The sequence below is a fragment of the Dysidea avara genome, chromosome 6 (assembly GCF_963678975.1).
Source record: "Dysidea avara chromosome 6, odDysAvar1.4, whole genome shotgun sequence".
NCBI lineage: Eukaryota > Metazoa > Porifera > Demospongiae > Dictyoceratida > Dysideidae > Dysidea > Dysidea avara.
Window position 1 is genome coordinate 21,367,308 of NC_089277.1, and position 25,483 is coordinate 21,392,790.

Genomic DNA, 25,483 nt, shown 5'->3' on the forward strand with positions numbered 1-25,483 from the left:
CCACAGTATACACTAGCTGAGGGACAAATCCTGTAGATGGTATCAGTGTTATTGTATTGTCAATTGCATCCACCACCTTTTGACACCCAACAGCAGTACTCACTAACCTGATTTGAAATAATCAGATAGCTGTGCTCGTGCCTGCTAAAAAAATGATATCACAATGATTGGTTACAGTATTGTATGTCCTTTCTTCTTTCTCCAAATAGAAATTGTACTTGTGGCCCCCACAACAGGATTGCCTGTGGCCGATGCCAAATAGTAGTGCACGCATTGCTTCTTGTAAAGCAAAGAGGTGCTTATAGCACTATTAAAATCTCAAATTTCATGTAACACAAATTAATTGTCTATAAAAAGACAGTAAACTTAGGTTGGTGTCTGCTTAACATCTGAGGTGTACCTAGCTTGGGCTTACCACAAACCATGACCAAATTGACAAAATAACTGCCAGCACTTGTTACCTGTTTAGCAGCACTCTCCCACAAACACAAAGGTATAACTACACATCCTGTATAGTGTTGACATCAACACTGCAGCCCATATTAGTTAAAACATGTGGCCTCTCTATGCAAGTAGCCTTCTGTGTGGCTTCAATTTGCTTATAAAATAGGGTTATTGCATACATGCATCATAACCTAATGCCATTGAAGTACTCTTTGGTCATTCTACTGAAACTACTATATATATTTACTGTTACGTTAATATGTATTTGACCACTGTATGCTAATATGTTACACATAGTCCTATTGCATCAGAAAAATAAATATGGCCTTCCATTGCATTTAGCAAAGTCAAGACCACCCCCTAGTACCTTTCTCATACAATATAATAAACACTTCAGCTGTATATTACTCTTGTCGCTATATACAGGCATCATTGCTACTACCAGTTGATCCGGACTGTACTGCAGTGTAATACCATTGATACTTTGGTCGACATTCTTGTAATGTGATTCTTATTGTACAGGGGTATGGTTTCCTTCAATCAAGTGCTGTGGGCCCATACTGTAAATTATACACACAGCCCACCAATAATAGTGTTGTACCGATTCCCACTTTTTAGATATCAGATTTATTTTTACCCTAGCCCGTTTTACCGATAGTTAACCGATACCCGATTGTAGGTCTCTACAGGTTATACTTGTGCATACTCCACTAAAAGTAGTGCTAGTAAAGCCAATGCTGTGAGATTGTACACTTACCTCAACTCCAAGTTGTCTAGGGCTCCAACCATCACTGTTTATCTTAGTGGTTACCACAAAACATAAACAAATTACCTACTGTATAAGTACATGGTAGAACCTTTTTCACCAGCCCTCCAGTGGGGGACATTGGAAACAGTGGAAATTGAAAACTGAAACTGAAAACCGAACCTAAAAAACTGAAACGGAAAAACTGAAACTGAAAAACTAAAATTTGTCAAAACTTCATATTAACAGGTACCTCTTAACAAAGACCACCTCTATAATAAGACCACCTCTAAAATAAGACCACCTCATTATAGTAGTTATGTCAAGTAGGTCCAAAAATATGGCTAAGGTGTACTCATGATGTAATAAAGTATCAATCAATCAGACAGTACTTAAAAGTTGAAATGACAGCTGCAGGGTTGTACAAAAGGATTTACTATCTTATCATGCCAAGACCTAAAATCCATGGTCATGTCACAGATGAAAATGGAGCAATTGCATGCATAATTGAATTTGATAATGGATTTCTCATGAATATTATTGTGCATGATTTAGGAGTTGCATAGTTACAAAATCAACATTAATGATTCTTGACTTTGTGTCTTAATAATTGTTAGGCACACGTAATAAGCATCCTCGAATATTTAAAAACCTGAGGTGACATCAGTGATTACCGAGGCGCAGGTAATTATTGACAAGTTTTTAAATCCTCAAAGACACCTATCACGAGTATCTAACTATTACCAAGACACAAAGTCCAAGATCATTAATTTAACTATGCAACTCTTAAATCATGCACAATTCATGAGAAATCCATTATCAAATCCAGTATCAGCAGAGTAGTTGTGCATGCAATTACCCCATTTTCATTGTGACGTGACCATGGACTTTAGGTCTTGGTATGGTAAGATGGTATATCCTTATGTACAACCCTGCAGCTGTCGTTTTAACTTTTAAGTACTGTCTGATTGATTGATACTTTATTACATTATGAGTACACCTAATGGCCTTTTTGTTGGACCTACTTGACATGACTATAATGAAGTGGTCTTATTAGAGGCATCTTATTATACAGGTGGTCTTATTACAGGGGTGGTCTTTGTTAAGAGGTACCTGTTAATATGAAGTTTTAACCAATTTTAGCTTTTCCGTTTCAGTTTTTCAGTTTCAGTTTCAGTTTTCAATTTCCACTGTTTCCAATGTCCCCTCCACTCCAGGGGTACTGCAGCTGCTGAAATAATAATCTACTGGCCACAGCCCATTACAACTGATTTCTGATTATGGTAAAACAGCTGTTCTGATTTTTGTACAACTGTAACCAGTAACCATTAAAATTGCAATGCAAACCCCCAATTAAACAATGGTTGCAGTTCCACTAGTGACTGCATGTTAACGGTAGCCAGAACCATTGCAGCCATTACAGTAGCAGGACACTGGCCGACCATTAATCCAGAGACCTGATACAGGTCCGTAATTTTCGAAGTCTGCAATCATTGGGCACTGCGTACTTCAAGTTGCTCTTGGACATTGATATCATCCTTAGTAGAACAATCCAACTCCAGTAGATGGACACTGGTCCACCCTAATCCTTAAAGCTCCTATATTTTTTTACCAAAGTAGAACTGTTCGCTGGTTTTTAATTTTAATTTTAATTGATTTTTAGAGATTGCTAAATTAATCAGTTGTAGTACTGGTTATACTTGTAACACTACAATGAATGCATGCTTGCAGAGCTACATAATATAATGCTGTGGTGTTGTGCCTGTCTACAGATAAGAAGCTAGGCCTCCAATTGTGACTGTGTGTCTAGAGGCTGGCTCACTGTCAACATAAAAAACCAACTTGCTTGAATATACAGCACTATGCAGACATACCTGCATACTCATCTAATTATCTGAGAATTATTTCTAAGGATGCTGCCGCTGGAAAAGAAAAGAAAAGCAGCAGATGCAGATATATGTATTATTTAAAATACATGCATGTGCACCAAGCCATGGAATTTTACTGCTGTGCAGTGTTGTTACTACTGATTAAAAGTATTGTCAGCTATTTTTGTAGCACTACCACCACTACATATTTCCTTTATAAACAAATTTATGATAAAATTCACTTAAGAATAGACATGCGGTATTGTATCAGAATATCAGCAAAATATCACATCGGTGCAACACTACACTGGAACACTTCAATCATTAATGCCACCAGGTGCTACCATTTTCATAGCTGATCACTGGTCCACTTCAATTGTTAATAGCACCAAGTGCTACCACTTCCATACCTGGACGCTGGTCCACTTCAGTTATTAATGCTGCCAAGTGCATATAATTCCATAGCTGGACGCTGGTCCACTTCAATCATTTATGCCTCCAAGTGCTACCATTTCCAGCTCTGGACGCTGGCCCACTTCAATCATCAATACCACCAAGTGGTACCATTTCCACAGCTGGATGCTGGTCCATATAGTAATACCCTTTGTACCACACTGACTAAACATAGGATATTATCAGTAATGCTCTTAGGTACTATAGCACTAGTGACTGGGTGCTGGACTAGTTAGTTTATTTGTACTATAGCACTACAGTTATTGGCTGCTGGACCATTTAGTACATATACTAGTGCTCTTAACTACTACAGCAGTACAATAATTGGACACTGGTTTATTAATGTCCCTAGGTACATACTGTTGGCTGGACGCTGGTCCACTTAGTTTATTTGTGCTGTTAGGTACTATACCACTAGTGCCTGGACACTGGACTCCTTTCTTAGTTAAAGTCCTTAGGCGAAACATACTGCACCTGCTTGAACTTAGTTCATTAGTTTTATTTATTTATTATTATTATTATTATTATTTTTATTTATTTATGACGTAATTTTAACCGCGTTTCGTATTATTCTTACTACTTGGTTGTATAATAAGACAAACATTTTACATAGCTGAATGCTGATCCTTTCTTAGTATTCTATAGTACCACCTATATACAGTGTAGTTGCTGAAAAGAATGGGTTCTGTGGTACATCAACAACACACACACAGAGGAGACCTTCACCTGTTTTGATCTAATTAAGATGGCAGTAAGGGTTGATGAAGAGGGGGGAGGGGGGGGAAAGACTACTTTTATTGAGCTGAGGCCTCTTCACTCATGACTTAGCAGGGACTTTCGCCATCCAAATAGACTGCGTACCATATAATTCAGCTTGCTCAAACATAGTGTCAAAGGATGGAACCTAACTTAAACCATATAGTTTACCTGTTTGGTTTATGATTTGTGCTGCTAAACATGACTACTGCTTGGTTGCTAGATTAATAATATTGTTTTAACTATGTAAAGCTAACTCTCTGTTCATGGCTGACATCCTACCATCACCAGTTGAGCCTGCACATGATAGGGCATTATGGGCACTCTAATGTAAAAATGAAATATTTGCTTCTGATTATAGCTTTATACTATTTGTTTAAGGGCAACTTAAAGAATGCTTATGGCATAACCAACATAAGAGGAATAAGCTATCATTATGACACCATAACTTGACAAAAACATACCTTTCACTCAGAAACCATACCCCAAACAAACACTGAGAGTGCCACATTAGAAGCATTCTTTAGGTTTTGGGATACACACCACTGAATAGCAGTAGCCTTAGTGTCTCACAATAACAAGCTAGTCCTAATGTTTATATGTAGTAAGCACCTCTAAAAACAATTAACGACTGAGTGGAACAGTAGGACCAGTTTACTATGTGATAGCACGCTGGAGGTAGACTAGGTAGGTGTTATAATTAATTTATATTATAATTAGTTAGAATTCGCTGTTCTAACAACGTGGGTGCACCACTGCACTTAGTCACTAGACGCTGGTCACCCTTTGTGGCACTCATGAGCTCCTGGTATTGATTAATTTGTGACTGGGATAGGTAGTTTGTCGCTGATAGTATCCCAGTGGGTTGAAACACCACAGCTCCAGTACAACAATGTACAATAACTGAACAACAACAATGTACATGGTATCATACACTGCTGCTGCTTGTGCCTGAGCAGTCGGGCGAATTTCCCTAACATTCATGGGTTGTAGAGGCTGCTCTCCCTTGTAGCGGATATCAACCGCATGGTTTAGTTGTGGGAAAATGAATTCAATGCTGAGTACAAAGGCTCTCACCCCATATGGGGGAAGGCTTCGTCAGTATACTCTGAGTGCTTACCATACCAACGCGACGCATCCCGAATTGGCAGAAAGATGGTTTTGGCGGGATGATGAGTGTCTTACTCAACCTGCCTCCTGGCTGCTTAGGGGTTGTGTCTATTGTATCGCTGACTTTCCCTTCGAGGGTCATGAGGGTGACGAAGCCCAAAGTGATTTCTAGTAGCTGCTCATGAACTTAGCGTCTTTAGTTTCTTTCACCGTCACCAAGAAAGCTTGCTGGTTAGCTTTCTGATTTTCATTCTTTCTTTTAAATTCCACCTTCTCACGCGGTTCCCACAACTATATGCACGTGCGCACAATAAGACCTTGGTTGGTTATTCCAATAAATGCCCTCATGCAAGCCGCACGTCCCTCCATTCTTATTAACCTTGGTTAACTAAAGTTAACCTTCATTCTGTGATATTTAAGTCATACCAGTTTTGATACCGCCTGTTTTTTTTTAATGCCACCATACCATCTGGGCAATATGACCACGCTTTGGGCTTGTTCATCCCATATTTAGAAGGTAACCAGACATGTGACAATGTTTGTAGGTAGGTGCTGATGTAGTCAGCTAACCAAACTATGTAAACAAGTTTGTTTGTGGTAATTTGTACCTGAGGTTTGCTGAGCTACCATGGGTATTTGGTGCTTTTGTTGAGGTAAATGGCAGTTACTTTAATACCAATAGCTTTAACATTAATACTGTGATATTTAGTAATACCGTGATACTTTTTATGGAAGGTATACCGTTTGCTATTTTTCAATACCGCCCAGCTCTAGTAATGGTTCATTTCACAGAGGATTTAAAGGCATAGATTACTGCTTAGCCATATTTGGTATGTGTAATGGTTCATCTCACAAGAATTATTGGTGTAGATTACTGTTATGCCATGTGAGTGATGCCTGGCCACGTGTAACTATTGAATGGATATGGAGGAACGTCTTCAACGTAGGAGGGAGCAGTACAAGCTCAGAAGGGATGGAGAAACTCCTAGAGAGGCAGAAAGGAGTAGGCATAGAAACCATGAATATATGCAGTGTCGAATTCGAAGAGCTGCAATGACATGAAAAGAGGTGGTTAAAGTAGAATACTCTCAGATCAAAGACTTGACCTTATCAACACCTATCATACCATCAATGAAAGATTTGCAGATGTGTACATAGTGAATATGCACAGGCTATATTGATTATTAGACACTCTCCTCCATAAAATATTATGCATAAAATATTGTAAACTCTATATGCAATTCCAGAATTCCTCAGTAGTTTTTACTGCCATCAATACTTCAAAAATATACACTCAGGCTCACCCCACGATGCTGTTAGCATCTGTCTAGTAATGGTGTAGGGACTGACTGACTGAGTAACTGACTGATGGCTTCAGACAAGCAAAACTCAATAACGGCTAAGGCTACAGGCTTGATTTTTTCACTGTTCAATGTCGCTTCAGCCGGACATGTGCTTTTTGGCATACCGCAGTACATACAATGCATTCTTCATGGACTTACCAGTATCTCCTTCATGTCCAATCCATATTTGCTGATAGTGAAAGGTGTTGATTTGGCGGTAGCACATGACGGTTTCCCTTTGTAACAGAAATCATTCATATTTTTGTAGTGGCTACTTTGATTGCAGAGGGGTGCTTTTCAAACAGTTCTTGATTTGTAATGCTGTGTAACGGGTTGAACATGGCTGACAACAAAGCGTAAATGATACTTCACTTTTCTGACGATAATTGATAGCTGGGGCATGTGTCGTCATTTCTTTCTATTGATGCAGTACACGTGGGTTCACCAGCAGTTTTGTTTTACAAGAAAAGTTAGCAATCAAGTACACAATAAAGTTTTGGAATATTCAATCAGAGTAGGATCCATCAATAAAAGTACTGAAACAAGCTGGAGTAGTGTACAATATTATATCAAAGTAAACAATAAGAAGTGTTATATCCCTACCCATTATGGTATCGTGAGCACAGTAGGGATATAACACTTGTTATTGTTTTACTGTGATGTAATATCACGTACTTTGTTTTGGTACTTTTTTTAATGTGCTGTGGTCCCTACTCTTGTTGAAAATTCCAAAGTTTTGTGTACTTGCATGCTGAAGAATGCACAACTAGTACTGCCTTATTTCAAAATAGATGTGGTACTCAGTATTGCACATCATTGTAAGACCATCATTATTAAATTCTTGTTTCCCGCCACTGCTTGAAACAATTTTTAAATGATTATACATAGATCACATGAATGCACCATGTCATGATAGAAGGAAGCACAAAGTGACCAAGTTTTAAGGTAAATGCATTAGCTGTGCATATAACTATAACAGAAAGATGGAAGTTCCTCCACTCCACTCTTGTTCAATAGGGTGCATGGGTGTACAGTCTTAGCAGCCCCTCAAGATCAAGATACTCTAATAGAACAGTCATATGCAAGAGTCAAGTATATAATTAATAGTCAATAATCAGCTCCCACCTGCATCAATTTTTGTTCCATTGGGTGATGGGAAACAAGTAATGTAATAATGATGATGGCCTAATATTGTGTACAGGTGATAATATTGAAATATTTCCCAACCCTATAAAGTATACCTACCACAATAGTTTTATCAACTTGCAAAAGTCTTGTCTGACCATCTTGCCCGAGGAATGCAGTATGTATGTCATCAACAAGTGTTTACAATAAAAATTTTATATCTGAGTAGGAACAATCATACAGTGTGGTATTACTGTATTACCGTACTGTATATTAGGAATCATGAAGTTAAGGACTTTTTTACCCTTCAAAATCACCAGAATTACAGCCACAGTTTTCCTTCAAAACAACTTGGCAGTACCGTAAAGTCAGGTTGTTAAGCGCATGTGCTTATAATTTTCGGATAAAATCTTTTTGTAAAAATCATACTATCTGTTAGGTACATACAGCACAGCTCACAGGTAACGTCGTGAGTATACACATGTGAGTAATGCTCATGCTTTCTCACGGGACCATTCTTTTGCAATGTACTGCACAATAGTTGTGAAACATCGCGTGGATATGCACTAGCCGCGCAAGAAACTTGAGAACACTCGCTACTGAGTTTAGTAACTTCATACAGCACTTAAATCACATAAACCTTTGTGACTGGTCTCATATGTTCGTGCAAGCCTAGCAAGCTAATTTTACAGTAGAATGCAATAAATGCACGCTGGGCCCGCAGAACGCAATGGGTGGAATATTTACGAAATCGAAAACAAATTGTAAATTCTAAAGCGCTTGTTTCACAATGAAGAGAAGTGATAACACCAAAAACCTTGGTAGCATGGTGATCCCGAAAGCAAGAGGAGTTCCAAAATCTTTGTCTCGTGTCAGTACTCCCAAGGAGATGGAAAATATCAGCGTTAGTCTGCCTTGCATTGGACGAGTGGTTCACTGTCGCTTTTTCTCACGTTCGTTTGCCTTCGCCGATCTCCCTGGTCGTAGGAAAGGCCTGAAAGACAAAATGTACCCAGCAATGGATTTGCTTGTTCATGGAGAATTCGATGGTGCAAGTTGCATCTTGGTAGAGGACTGCATCCGTATGTTATAATCATTTTATTAAGCGCCTGTAGTTTATTGTCACTGTATAAATCGATTTTTTGCTGTTACCACTTTGTAGCGCTGTAACTTCGAAATTTCTTGGCTTTTAGAGTTGAAACTTCGGTTGACCATTGCTTTAGCTAACTATATCTAGATAAAGAAAATGTGAATTTGAAAAATGCACTAACTGGGGTTCTGTGGCATTTCTTGGCGACCAATCCATCTAGGTCTACGGTAGCTACTTCTAGCTACAGTACTGACTGTAGTTTGTGATAGGTCAAGTCAGTAGCTAAGTGACCAAGTATTCGGTAGCTACAACACAGGCATTGCAATAGGAGACTTCAGAGCTGGTGGAACTGAGCCAGCGCTGCCTCCCAATACTATAGGTGAGACCTGTTATCTCGTCTTGCGTGATGCTCTCGAGTAAAATTAACTATCGTTGAGCATTCCTGTAGCCTTGCTGCATCCACGTGGGTCACTCGAGCACATCTCACGTGCGTCATGCGTGTACACGCGACGTTACCCGTGAGCTGTACTGTACACCTAATAAATAATTATGGTGAGTGTAGTGCGGAATCACTACGTTGTAATAGAGTAGTTAATAGTTTGTGCCGGTCACCCCGTCAGTATGTAAGGATATTTGACTCCATTTCTGGGTGAGATCCTTTGTGATGAACGAGATTATCACTATCCAGATGGCTGATTTGCTGTATACATAGCGAAGAGAAACCTCAAGGGAGGCGTAAGTGCTTGAGGAGACATTAATTTTCAGTACTTTCAGTTTTTCTTTCCATTTTCTTGCTGTATCAGTTCTATCATCGCGTTTTGCCATGTGTGCTTATCATCCATGGTTAATTACAAGAAATATGTATGTGCTTAACAAATAATATGCACTTAATAGAGATACATGAGCTTAGCAGCAACCCAGCATATCCAAGCCCAATTAAGAGCGTTCCAACAAGTTTCTACAGAATTTAGACTTTTCTACTAGTGATACTTTCAGCCAAGCATAACTAGACAATGCATAAGGCTACGGGACTAATTTCTTTCCCAGTTCAATGTTGCTTTGTCCTGAGATGTGTCTTCTCCAACCGTAGTATTGTACATACCGTACATGCATCACAGACTTGCCTTTGTCCTCTTTTATGTCCCAGTTCTTCTTGCTGCAGATGATGCAAGGTGTCATGATGCAAAGTGTTGATTCACAGTAGTATGATGGTGCTTGGCTGTGGTGGCAGCTACTAAGCTACTCACCTGTGTTATTGCAGTTTCATATTGTTCGTCATTTGTATTTCTGTGTAATGGGTGGAACATAGCTGAAGATGAAGCATACAGTGGCTACTGCTCTTTTCAGTAATTGATTATTGGGATGTGTGTTCATATATGAATTTTTATTTTATGGCATACCTGGTGTCATACTTTTTTTGAAATGGTATATTCCTAATTCAATTATAGTTTATAGACTTAAGTGTATTAGGGATTAAATCCCATTACAGTGGAACCTCCCTTATCCTGATCTCTATTAGGCCATGAAAAGTTAATTATATGTTTCTGGTTCCCTTCCTGGTCATTTTTGCTGAATGAATTGCACAATCACCATATGTACAATAATTTATAATATTTTGTCTGTTGAAAGGTTTTCATGTCTTGTAAACATTCTTTTCTTATAAAGATGCATTAACTTTATACTTTGACTTTGTTTTTCCCTATGGCTTCAATAACTATTAGCTTCATTCAGCTGTAGCTAGCTACATACTGGAAATTTGGGTTTAAATGCTATTTACATACAACTACTATATTGTCAAATGTAGTGTACCACATCTAAGAGTTGTACAAAAAAAAAGCCTGGTCACCTGGTCGATTTTTGTGACTTGGTAGGACCAGATACATATAATTAACTTTGCACAACCTTATCCTGGCACCTTGATTGTCCAGACATTCCAAATTAGTATGTGGCTTGTAGTTTATTGACCATAATGAAGTTTGGGTTAGATAAAAGCACAAGGAGGGAGTCCATAGGTTGCTGTTTACCTGTTAGGTGGCTTGTTTATTCTACTAATAATAACTACCACTTTGTTGCTAGGCGATAAAACATTTTTTATAACCCAGGGGAGTGACAATGAATGGTCTCTACTGACTTCCCCTTCTACCCACTAAACTATTACAAACTGGTAGCAATAATTTAAAAAAAAAAAACAAAAAAAAAAACAGTTACTTCAGTGTTATTGGCATGCATTTCTTAATTACGGACACTAAGATACAGACAGTAGTATGTACCAGACTGCTGGGATCAGAAAGGTTTCACTGTAGTATATATATGTGCACTACTTTTTTGCTGTTTCCTTGTTTCACTACTTTTTTATTCTTTGGTCCCTAATCCAACTTATATTTCCTTTGATGTATACAATTGCTGCACTGGCCCAGTAAACTGGACTGGTGTACTGGACTACTGGACTGTTTGTTTAGCACATATTTGACCAACTATAGCTGGTAGTAGCTATTGTTACATACTATGCAGGTGGGCCTGTTTCCCTCAGCATTCATATCAGTGTTATGTGCAATTAGTTTAGTTGAGCAAGTATTGTTTGCTAATCAGTGTTGAATTGTGATCAGCAGTTGTTAGCTACACTACTGACTTTAAATTAATGATTAAAAATGCATTTACCATTTTACAGTCAAACTTTTCTCTGCATGTTGACATAATCTCCATTGTGTATAGTTAGTATGTCAGTTAGGTAGTGTCTAATCACTGGACTAGACTACTGGACTGGAATACTGAAATGGACTAGTGGACTGACATATGTTAAAGTTTTACACATTTTTAAGGATGGGGTTACTGTACATTTGGGTGACTTGTGACAACATTTCAGCACTGAGTGGTGGATATGGTACTAAAAAGCATAATGTAGCTGTGATAAGTCAATTGGGTTCAATTAAATTTATTCTAATTACTGCTTGACACTATCTACTGATATAGATAGTTGTATCACAATGATCACGTGTGCCTAACAGTGAGAGAAACATTTTTGGGCATACACACATGTCGGTATATCTGCTATATAGTAACCTTTGGTGTGTGTGTGTGTGAACACACAAACTAGATCCCATTGCATAACTTGTTATATTTTGTTACTCTAATGAAATGTCTGTATTCTGTTAATCATATTACAATGTCATTTAGCTATTACTAAGAGTAGAAAATTGGATAGTCATAGCACAATGGCATACAGTACGGCACACAATACGTACAAGTTTTAAAAGTAGGTTAATTTAATGTGTTCCCATTGCACACCATTACATATCATGGACTTCAGTGACTAGTCACAATACACATATGTTATAGAAAGTTGTATCACAATAATCACGTGTGCCTCTAATAATGAGAGAAACATTTTTGCGTACACCACTATCCCTACATGTCAGTATCTGCTATTACAGTAGAGTAGATAGCGTCAAGCAGTGAATAGAACACATTTCATTGAAGCCATCTGACTCATCACAGCTACTTTTCAGTATCGTATTCACCACTCAGTGCTGAAATGTTGTTACCCAAGCCACCCTAATGTACAGTAACCCCACCTTAAAAATGTGTAAAACCAAAAAAAATGTCAGTGCAGTAGTCCAGTCCAGTAGTCCAGTCCAGTAGTCCAGTCCAGTGATTAGACGCCACCATGTCAGTTAGTAGTTTAAAGGATTTTGAGGTCACTCTGAGGAATTTTTGGGTTTGGTTATGATGACCAGCTGTGATGAAGGAAAGTGAGTCTGTTTTTAGGTGAGAAATCCTAAACGGGCGTTACTATTCAGTGGACTGAGCTACTGGACAGGAATAATGAACTGGACTACTGGACTGACATATTTTTGGTTTTTGTACATTTTGTGGTTGCTAGTAAGCTATCACCCTTAGGGCACATACAGCCCACTCGAACGCTGAAGACGAGCAGTGGAATATTAGAAAACCGTTCATTATGCCACTATTACTTATTACTTACCCTGTAATGCTGCAGGCAGTACAGGGAATGTGACAGCAATAGTTAACCAGCGATCAACTTGCCAGTATACAATATCCTTTGAGATATCCTTAGAACAAGCTCGAGGAGAGGGCTAGTCTGGGCCTCTAGTTCAGTGCAGGGGCTTACTAATTAGATATTTTTCAGCATGGGCATTTATAGCCTTTAATTGATAAGCCCCTACACTGAAACAGAAGTCTGGAAGCAAAACTAGCTTGCTCTAACGATATCTTGAAGGATATTGTCTACTGGCAAGTTGATCGCTGGTTAATTATTTCTGTTGCATACCCTGCAGTGCCTGCAACATTACAGGTTAAGGAATAAGTGATGTATAGTGGCATAATGAATGGTGAAATACAGTTTTCGTATATTCCACTGCTCATTTTCAGCATTTGAGTGGGCTGCATGTGCCCTAAGTGTGCTATCTTACAAGCAAGACTCCATAAATCCAACCATAGAATGTGAAAAAGCCAAATATATGCCAGCCAGTCCAGTGTTCCAGTCCAGTAGTCCAGTGTTCCAGTCCAGTAGTCCAGTGTTCCAGTCCAGTAGTCCAGTCCACTGAATAGTAACACCAAGCCCAAACCTTCATTATTCCTACCATATAGCAATACCATACTGTATGATACAATACTATGGTAGGCTTTTGCTATAATTGAATTATTGATATGCTTGTAGAAAGCTGTTAATAACACTAATATTTGTAAGAACATGATTATATGTAGAAGAGGTATGACATACTGTAAGTTGCATGTTGCTTATCAAACGGTACAGTAGTACCATTTAAGTAGGATTCTCCCAAAAAATTTACTGCTCCACCAAAAGTTCCACCTTCGCGAATCATCCTAGAGACATCTTAATGAGATGAAAATCACCTTTACAGAATAGTACTAGTCCATGTGATATATAACACAGCCTTAATTATAATAAAACACTTAAGGGTGGCTGGATATAAATAGAATTTTTTTTTTAATTACCAAAACTTGAATTTTAGACTGACTGCCTGACTGACCACAGTCACAAGGCTAGAAAGGCCAAATGAAGCAGCATACAGCCACCATTTTATGTCACAAAAACAAACTCACCAGTGGGATGTGCCTTTAGGTGTCCTGATGAGTGTAGGCCCTCTGAGCTTTTTCTTTTCTTTTATCTTTAATGAGGCTGTTTGTCTTCTTCATCCAACGAAGCCATTTCGAGGAGTTAATTTCCGTATCAACACTTTCTTTAAGCAGCATAGTAGATGCTGCAGAATTTAAGGCACTTAGATTATGCTACTATACGGAGGTACCGATACTAGATAGCTACCTGTGTCTTCACAATAGGTCACAAGGTCATGCTCATTCTTTATTCTATGTATTATCGATCAAAACCACGATGACCACACCCATTTTGGCAAACACACGCCTTTGCAGGCTGACTCAAGATGCTTTAATACAGCAGTCACTTCAATAGAACAGGAACATGCTTATAGGTAGCTGTATGCTTTAACAAAAACTAAACAAACTACTGTATCAAAAATTATAAATTTAAAAATGAAGTAGGGATCCAAGCCATAAGTAGTGAAACAAGAGATGAACAATGGTAGCTATTACAGCATAGCTCGGTGGGAAATCCCTACTTTGGCATTGAACATCCATGCAAAGTAGGGATTTCCCACTGAGCTATGCTGTAATAACTACCATCGTTCATCTCTTGTTTTACTACTTTATTAAAGATGTTGTTTTGTATAGGCACTTGGATTTCTTGATGAAATAGTGAAAAATGTGCTTTCCATGCTTATCAAGGAACTCTTCATAGTTAACGGCAATTTTTTACAAATGTAATTAGTTACACGATAATGATACTTTTGCTGTAATGAATAATACAACATGCTACACAAGAGGGAAACATAATGGACGTTACATCCGGAAATTGTAGTATAGTGCGTCGGCAGATCAAATGCTGCTGCCAGTGTTACAAATCAGTTGTAAACTGGTTTACAAATAGTTGTAAGTGCCTCCTTTTAGCGACACAGTCTGGCCACTACTTAGTTCTAGTCTTCAAACAAAACCAAACACCAGATTAACACAGGAAGTCACAGTACAAGGATAATACATCATGGAGGTAAATCGCTCTGAAATGACTGTACTCACAACACTGCACTTGTCTGAAAGAAAGGGAAGCAGTACATTTGCCTGTGCTGAGTCGGTAACTGTATACACAGGCTCATTTGCCAATAAATTAAGCTAACCAAGGTTGTTATAGTGCTGCACTACTCAACAATGAATATCAGAAACTTAGGCTACACCCGTCTAAATGATGCGAAACAGTACAATGGCTGTAGTGATTAGCATAGATGATGGCACCTTGTTCTCGCACATGGAATACACACTACCAATAAATAAACTAAACTAGCTAACAATGAATTAACTAACCATCAAGACAGTAATTAGAGAGTAAAATCGTTCCTTGTACACAGCACTCAGTGGTAGCCAACATTAGCCTTGCTTTCATGTTCCTTCCATGTTACAAATGGTGCCTTTGATCTGCGCATGCCCCATACCACCAATCAATTATAAGACACCCATTTGGTTTGTATCTGATTTGTAAACACGGCGCCCGAGGGCCACATGGGTGTATTACAACTATTACTTGTAGCACATTACTTCTTTTTGATGCACATTGTATCCCACACATGATTCATGATGACATGGTTGTATTTTGGGTCCAGACAGTACTGGAGACAACCTTTCAGTTATGAAAAAACAGTGATAGTGTATGGGAAGTGTCCTTGAGACCAATATACTACAGTACAACAAAGTAATTTTTTTGGGGCTGAACCACACTAGAAAAATGCATATACGTAGTTGGATATTAAATCTAGAATCAATTGTCAAAAATTGGATATCGGTCTTACAGGCTGTCAGTCTGCATGCCTGCCTAACAGTTGCAAGGCTAAAGGCCAAATGAAGCAGCACACAGCCAACATTTTATGAAACAACATCAAACTCACAAGTGAAAGATGTGCCTTTTGTGGTTTTCATAAATGTCTGCCTTCTGTGCTTTTGTCTTCAATGAAATGGTCATCTTCATGCCAGGAAACCATACCAAGGAGTTAATTTTCCATATTGACTCTTTGAGTGTATATTATATATTAGATGTCACAAAACTATTTTAGGCATTTAAAGATCTGCTAGTACCTACTGTAGTATATGGTAGCAGCTAAACTGGGCTTGATTATGAAAGAACACAATAGGCCATGCTTGCTTAAACAATTAGAATACACAATCACACAGTATCTCATATATTAAGTGCTAAAGACATGCTGCTCAATAATCTAGCTCAGTATTGTGCCATGCTCCCTAGCATAATCTACCGCATAGTAAGATCAAGATACTCATCACGTGCAAATCAAGATAGTTTAATAATGTTATTAATTGTGGTTTCTATTTTTATTTAGTTGTTGAGATCCTTAATATTATCTTTGAGTGATTGTTACAGTATTCAAAAGCGATGTAGTTATGACATTGATCGCCCTCCTGGATGATATAGACAGTCACAGTATATCTATAGCAACTTTTCTTGTGTATTTCTGATTCAATGTCAGACGATTGATCCTGGAGTGTTGCAGTATGGTCGTTCCACCTCAAGGCATTTCTGTTGGTCCGCACATGCACACAAGCGTTTCATCCAATGAACATATACGCACATATATGCATATATGCATAAATGCACACAAGCGAATCACGCCACACTTCTGGAAAACAGCCGACAGTGATTCTTGGCTGTCTTAGCCTATCAATAACAATCCAGTGGACTTCAAAACATGACTATCAACTCAAGGATGCATGGCAGTCATCTTTTCTAAGAAGAAAAACTTTGCGATATTATGTAACAAACCTGCAATAGTGTGCGAAGGATCCGGTTATCCCAGAAACGGGCCCTCTGTGGGCATGCGCGTTTCAGGGTAAGTGCATCGTACTATAAAACTCATGATAGAAGTGGTAGTGCATTAGAATTGCACTCGAAGCACCTTTTATAGCATCAAACCGGATAAATCCGGTTGAAGCAGTGAAAGGGTTACACCACATAAATATTTGTGACCGGTCCCATATGTTCGTGCAAGCCTAGCTACAGTAGAATACAATAAATGCATGCTGGGCCTGCAGAACACAATGGGTTGAATATTTACGAAATCGAAATTTTTTTTGTATATTCGAAAGGAAAGTGATAACACCAAAAACCTTGGTAGCATCGTGATCCCCAAAGCAAGAGAAGTTCCAAAATCTTTGTTTTGTGTCAGTACTCCCAAGGAGATGGAAGATATCAGCATTAGTCTGCTTTGCATTGGAGAAACGGTTCACTATCGCTTTTTATCATGTTCGCTAGCCTTCACCGAATCCCCCTGGTCGTAGGAAAGGCCTGGAAGACAAACCTTACCCTGCAATGGATTTGCGTGTTCAGGGAGAATTTGATGGTGCAAGTTGCATCTTGGTAGAGGACTGCATTCTCTACCTTATGATCATTTGTGACCTAATTTTAGAAAACCATCGATATCCGCACAATTTTCAAATTGCATTTTATTTGTTCTTTGTTTTCTACAGGGACAGAGGAATGGACTAGCCAAGTTTCAGCTTCCTAAGTTAAGCGGTGTTGGAAATACAGCACTAGACAGCCAGACGAGCAAATAATTTGATATGTACAGAAGCTATCGAGAAAAGAATCTACAGTCGCTTACATAAACCATCATAACTTACTGATACAATGACGTACAGAATTGAATCTTGGTTCATTGTGTTCACCATGAATTTGTGCATCCACCAAGGTATAGTTTTTCCCCAGGCATGCTTCTTTGTTCGAGAAGGAAGGCAAATTCACTGAACAACGATTGCCGGTGAATTCTTTCGTCACCGCAACGTAAACAAACATCTGTAACTTTAGAATCTGTTCGTGTATGGAGATGAAACAAAGATCTTTGTACTCCCTATGGATAGGAGAACACAATGATTCCCAGGATTTATCCATTGGCAGCTTAATTCGCCCACCAGCGAGGCAATAAAAACTTGTGTAATTTGTTTTTTGGATCTTGCGTTTTTTACCCATAGTTTTTAAATGTGTTTTATTACAAAAGTACTGTTGTGCGTATATCGACGGTTTTCCAAAATTCGGTCACATTTTATTAAGCGCCTGTAGTTTATTGTTTTATTGTCACTGCACAAATCAATTTTTTGCCATTGCAACTTTGTAGCAAGATAACTTCAAAATTTCTTATCTTCTAGAGTTGAAACTTTGGTTGACCATTTCTTTGGCTATCTAGATAAAGAAAATATGAATTTGAACAACGCACTAACTGGGGCTCTGTGGTAACCAATCCATCTAGGTCTACGGTAGCTACTGCTAGCTACAGTACTGACTGTAGTCCGTGACAGGTCAAGTCAGAGTAGCTAAGTGACCAAGTATTTGGTACAACACAGGCATTGCAACATGAGACCTCACAACTGGTGGAACTGAGCCAGTGCTGCCTCCCAACGCCATATAGTTGAGTCCTGTTATCTCATCTTGTGTGACGTTCTCGAGTAAAGTTTATTATTGTGGAGTAGAAGTAACTTATTGTAAACATTTCAGATCACAATAAAGTCACTGAACTCACTTATACCTATAATACTGCCAGGATGTCATGATGGTATTGTGAGGCTGGCTTTTCTGGTTAATGATTTTATTGCAACAAAACACAAACCTTCATTAGTTCTACTGTACAACACTACAGAACTACATACGTACATAATAATTTATAGGTCAAGACCAGATAGTGTGGCCACAATGTATTGTATTATACATACTGTACATATATACCACCCCTGTGGTTGAGATCAAAAGTGCCGCGTTGTGGTATATAACTGATATACCACTCTTTGTAGCTACATTTACCATATATGGTGTAGCTTCACACATTCCACGAAATCCTTATCTAAATGGTAAACAAGTCTCTAGTAACAAGCGTCAACAATTATTCACCTGAGCAATTTTCGATGAAGTCTTGTCTTCTTCACTAACTCCTGTCTCCTTCAATAATCACCAGTAGATGGGCGTGGCATCGATTTAGAGTCTAAAACGTCTGATCAATCAAGGATTTCAAGTCTTTAATACTGACAAGTGCCTAGAATCATTCACCTGAGCAAGGAGTATTTATGATGAACTCTTGTCACCTTCACTAACTCTTGTCTCTTTCACTAATCGTGAGTAGATGGGCGTGGCACTGCTAAAGAATCTAAGATATCTGGATGTCTAGACAACAAGTGCTGTTTCACTACAGCTTGCTATCTATAATCGTTTCATCTGCTGGTGTGTAGAATATAATACAGTAGTTATAACATGATTACTCTGGTGTGAGCGCTCGTGCATTAATTTTTGTCATATCCTTTGTAAATGTGCTATAACTATAAAGTATACACCCAATGTAAACTGTCATTGATTTTTGCTCAATATACACAGATTGCATGTACTACAGTACGTATTCATCATCTGATTGAGGTGCTACACAGTGATCAAAATATGTGACCGGATCTGCGAAAACCTGACACAATAGCGCATTTTAAAAATTCCTGTTTATTAAATATTTATAATCTACTTAGCCAAGTGTATTCTGTAGCAATGTTTCAGCCTCATATACCAATAACTTTTGGAGTTACAGCCCTACAACAGAAAAATTGATTTGTACAGCAAGTATTGGGAAAATAAATTACAGGCGCTTACTAAAGCGGTTGTAACTTACGAAAGGATGGATGTACTGGGCTGAAATTTTCATCGTCGTGTTCGCCATGGATAGGGGAATCGTTTACTGGGTAAGTTTGTCCTTCTATCACCTTTCTTCACTAGATACAAAGGCAAAATTCATGAAGAAAAATCAATCGCGTACAGTCGCTTCAACATGATGTAAACAAATGCTCATAACTTGCATATCCTTGTGTCTACAGCAATGAAACAAAGATTTCCTAATTCCTCTTGAGTAGGCGAATAAGATGATATCCAGATGTTTATTGTTAGTCGTTGCCTTCACTAAGAAAGAGGGATTCAAAAAATTTACAGAATTTTTTCAATAATATGTAGAGACCTGACTTGTCACCTGATTTCTACTGATCATGAGACTAACAATAAACAATGATCTAGAAATAATAAACAATGTAATATAGTGTCATAGGTCAACTGAACCTTGGGTATATAATGCTGTACTCTAACTGTTTTAGTTGTAGTTGTAATACTAAGTCATAGTGAAAGATATGTTGAATAAAGCTGTAAACTATTCCTTATCTAAGTTTGACTGCAAGGAAGGGGTCTTCTAAGCTACAAATACACAAATATTTCACCAATTGTTTTCAATGTTGTATACTGGAAATTTAGGCTTGCGCTATTGTGTCGGGTTTTCGCAGATCCGGTCACATATATTCAAAAGTTTTCTAAGTAATATTGCATATTTCTGGTCAAGTTCATTGCTGTCCAGAACACTTTAATCTGAGTGACTTGTACCATTCTACAACTACTAGGGACAGCCATAGCTTAGTGTTATTTCGTTAAATAATTTCTTACTCTGTTAGAGTTGAATATAGGTGACTGCTCTATTAGAGTATCGTATTCTTTTGGGGTCTGAATTATCTTCTCAGTTTTCTAACTTTTCCCAAGTCGACTACTGCCTTGGATGCCTCAATGATAACTACGTATGCCACTGAGCACCATCCTACTTTTATCTTGATCTTGCTTCTATTGAGGTGCAAAATGTATGTATAAACTTGGTTATTAGTCTGTTTAACCCTTAAACCCGCAGAAAACTTTTCGGAAATGCGTGTTTACACAATATGGGCATGCATGGTGACACTAGGTGGGGCAACTTAATTCTTACAGCCTACAAATACACATAGATTAAAAGTGTGTTTACTGGGCTACTTGGATAAGGTTAAATGAACACTGTAACTACAGTGGCTTACTTGCTATGAAGCGGTGAACAGCGACAAGTCACGTCTTCATGTTTCTAAATTCTTGTCACATGTTTAATTTCGATTGTGGGTTTACTCACTTGAGTTATATATGGCCTGATGCAGCATTTCACAAAGAGTTGAATGAAAGTTGTTGCAAAGTGATAGGATCAACTACCATTGAGTTATCGACCATTTTATAAAGGTATGTAAAGGGTTTGTGTGTTTCCTTACCGAAAAGTTTTCACGGCTAGTTTTGGCTTCACCATTTAGCGTTAGGGTAAAACCTTAGGTATCATTTTTATCCTTGCTATACCATGAGTAGAATGACATAAATCGCATAGCCGTAGGATGGACACTTCGAAAGTTACAGCGCTTTGTGCAAAGCATGCGTATTTATTAAGTGTAAATCCAGTTTTCTGGATTATGCGGTTTAAGGGTTAACTTGTGAGATACAGCAATGTTATTACATAATACACTATTTTGACACTATACCACATAGAACAAGTTGAGTAAACCTGCTGAAGCTCCTGATTGAGTGATATATGTACTATGTCAAGAAAGTCTCCTGAACGAGTATGAAAATCATTTCAAGCACTGAGTACTAGTGTTTAAAAGTAACATTGTATGTGCCGAAGTGGAATAGAGTGCCGACCAGTGTTGAAACTGGATCACTACCAGAGTTGGGATAGTATAGTAACTAGTTGATAGACTTAGTTACAGTGACATTTTATAAGTTGCATTACTAGTTACCATTTGTGACCGAATTTTGGAAAACCGTCGATGTACGCACAATAGTACTTTTGTAATAAAATGCATTTAAAAACAATGGGTAAAAATTCAAGCTCCAGAAAAAATTTACAGAAGTTTTCATTGCCTCACTGGTGGGTGAATTAACCTTCCAATGGATAAATCCTAGGCATCATTGTGTTCACCTGTTCATAGGAGGTACAAAAATCCTTGTTTCATCTCCATACACGAAAATGTTGCAAGGTTACAGATGCTTTGTTTTACGTTGCGGTGATGAAAGAATTTACCGACGATTGTTTAGAATGAATTTGCCTTCTCTCTCGAACATGTAAGCATGCCTTAGTAAAAACCTATACCTTGTTAGATTCACAAATTCATGGTGAACACAATGAGCCACAATTCAACTCCGTACACCGTTGTATCAGTACGTTATGATGGTTTATGTAAGCGCCTGTAGATTCTTTTCTTGATGGCTTCTGTATCAAGTAATTTTCCCGTCCGGCTGTCTAGTGCTGTATTTACAACACTGCTTAACTTACAAAGCTGAAACTTAGCAAGTTTCTCTGTCCCTGTAGACAACAAAGAACTAATAAAATGAATTTTTTAAAATGTGTGGATATCGATGGTTTTCTAAAATTAGGTCACATATTTCCTTGGTTAAACTCCACATCTATATAATAGTCATCACATTTGAATAGTGACTGCATTGCACCTTAAAAACAGAGTATAAATTCTGCCTTTGAATGAAGCCTCGGCTATTGTTTGAATCCAGTAGTCCTTGATTGTTCTAAGGAGTTGTCTGCTTGTACATGGTTCAGAAAGTTGAAGTACGTAGACTGTTATTCACAGTAAGGAAAGAGCACTAGTCATTGTAGTGTGTCTGGAGGCCATATCTTTCATCTGCTGTTCCCTTTTAGTGCACATCTTACTGAAAATATACTAGAGCTAGTAAATGTGATGTAAAAAAGTAAGTAAGTAAGTACATGCTCTTGTTATAAAACAACAGTTTATATTTGATATACTGAATAGTCGTCGCACATAACAGCTGCTTTTTGCTATATACATATACTGCCTTTGATTAATGGCCACTTTTGCATAGTAGCCACATAGATTTTTGACACTAGGATATCTGAGGCATTTAAATGATACTTTCATAGTTACGTTTGTTTGTTTGTTTGTTAATTTTGTAACAAGTTTGTATATATGTTAATAATATGCTCAGATTGAAACTGTACGCATGTGCACTTCCTAAAATAATGATTTTGTGGCTACTGTATTTCATCAGCTCAGTTTGAACTATATTGTTCTGTCTGTTACTCAAGCTGAAACATGAAGAGCAGTATGGAGAATGTGTCTACTTAATCTATCTTTTGCATATACACTACAGTCCATTTATAACTTCACACACGCATGACATGTTTTGCATGACGCCACGCAACTTTTCCCGTGGCAAAAGCAAAAATTACACTTGGTACTGGTCATTTCCATGCGTGGAAAAAGATTTCCAAACCACGACAATGCAATGCGTGGTGTCCTCTGATTTCCACTCTTGGAACCATTGCCACATGTGGCTAATATTAGCCAATTCGCTTCTTAAGCTTTGTCTTTCTAATACTATTTAATTTAATAATTTTCTAAGCATTTGGAAAGTGCATAGCAGCAGTACTGAATGACACGATTGATCAACTGTAAATGGGTGTGTCCACTATACTGCAATCATGCATAGGTAAACACCAACTAATGGCTAAAATGACATTACCATGCATTATCTATCACTTTACAAGCTGTTCTATGGCTACAACTATGGTTGCGATCTAAACTGCAATGTTTCAAAAGTGGGCATGGCACATGAAGATCGACCGCAAAGAGACGAACATCGATACTTTTATAATTTGAAGTTTACTTAGTTTCCAAACCTATGAAACATCCGAAGCTTCGTCCCAGCCCAATCGTACAGCACTGTATATGTAACTACTGTTGGCCAGGGCTCCATCAAGACCCCAGACCACTTGTACGGCTTTCCACTGTGCTTGAAAAAGTAGTCATCAAAAGCAGATCACTGTACTGTGGTTGACTGTGACAGTGAAATTTGTTAGTGCATTGAATAAGCTTTGTGTTTGTGTGAAAAAATCAAACTTCCTGTCTTGGGTGATAAGACCGGTTTTCACAGATCCAGTCACATTTGTCAAACTACAGTGTGTTGGTTTGTGTTGAGACTGTCACATTTTGCTATTGTTTATATGTTTGTTCATACCCTACTCTACAGTGTGTACAGGTACTATTGTTGTCAGTGTAGTACATTGTAGACTACATATAAGCATAACATGGTTCATAGGTACATATGACTGTAAGTACAGTACAAACATGCGTAATTACTTAGTTATCACACCATAATTACAATTACAGAATGTAAACGTTTTTCGCAACCTACTGTAATTATAACACAAAAGGCTCACTGCAGTACTTGATAATACTGTAATACTCTTCTTCTCCGTGTTCTGCAAATAATTCTGGACAAATAGTAGACTAAGCGGCATATCTACTGTAGCTCTAGCCGTTACTCTGGTTACCGGTTGAATAATTGTGACCTGGTCTGACAAAACCGGGCATATCACCTATTTACAAGTATTGAAGTATACTGGTTTTAAGTTTTCAAAGTGTTGTAGCTCGCCAATGGCTTTAATTACATGTACAAAATTTTCACATGTTTTTCACCAATTCCTTACCTTTAATACTATGTAGTGAACAAGTAGCCAACAGCCAAGTTTCCCACCACTTTAGATAGTTTTTTTACTGAAGTTGACCATGGCTTGGCTGTATCAGGTGAGTATTGCAATGGATGGTGGTGGAGGGTGGTGGGAGGGTAAGGGGCTAATGAAAGAAAGTGAAAGAGGAAGGTGAAGGGATGAAATTTTCACATGTTTTTCACCAATTCCTTACCTTTAATACTATCTAGTGAACAAGTAGCCAACAGCCAAGTTTCCCACCACTTTAGATAGTTTTTTTACTGAAGTTGACCATGGCTCGGCTGTATCAGGCGAGTATTGCAATGGGTGGTGGCGGGGGGTGGTGGGAGGGTAAGGGGCTAATGAAAGAAAGTGAAAGAGGAAGGTGAAGGTGAAGGGATGAATAAGACCAAGTTATGGGCCATTCAGGGCTCAAACCTGGCTAAAATGAAAGTAAATGAATAGTACTAGTCTTTATCCAACACCACAGAGTTGTACAGCCACACACAGCTATCTACTTATTGACCAGAGATCCATTTAGGCCAAAGACTGCTGGTATAGCTTACCACTGGGCTTGGAAAAAGCAGCCAGTATAAGCAGACCAGTTAACCCAGGCTGATTGTGACAGTGAAATCTGATATTGTGTTCTTGTAGCTTTGTGTTTGTGACAAAAAATCAAACCTGCTGTTGTGGGTGATAAGCCTGGTTTTGCTAGACCAAGTCACAATTATTGTTGTGGGCACTGTGAGGACTTCAGGAAGGAACATTCTGCATTACTTTTTCACCCAACACTCATGCCCTGGCTATAAAGGTACGTACTTTAAAACCATAGTCTAAATAAGTTAGACAACATGACCAATGGGAACTAGACAATTTAGTAACCCCTCATGCCCTTATTAGCGCCCTTGCTGAGCTTGGGACGCTACAGCCCCAAGCCATCGGGGTTACTAAATCACTTACTTTCCTTGTTCCTATTAGAGTATTTAATTATTGTATTAGAGTAAAAACCTTCTTTGATCTCAGAATTTGGACCAACAAGGAGTGGGCACATTTTCTTGCACCCTCCCCCATTTCCATTTTTAGCTGAACATCAGTATCATCAAACCAATCATTATTTGTACAGGTGT

At 38.3% G+C, this 25,483-nt stretch overlaps 1 protein-coding gene across 3 annotated transcripts in view; it reads left to right on the plus strand.

The window, feature by feature from the left end:
• LOC136259139 (uncharacterized) overlaps positions 1–25,483 on the plus strand; it is a 154,460-nt gene that overhangs the window by 60,654 nt on the left and 68,323 nt on the right. Inside the window, exon 1 of one of the 3 annotated variants that reach the window (XM_066052562.1) lies at positions 24,373–24,453. The exons of the other annotated variants lie outside the window; for them this stretch is intronic. Coding sequence (XP_065908634.1) covers positions 24,436–24,453 — 18 coding nt within the window. The 5' untranslated portion in view covers positions 24,373–24,435. Of the gene's footprint in view, positions 1–24,372; positions 24,454–25,483 lie in introns of those variants that run through there. 3 annotated transcript variants of the gene reach the window in all.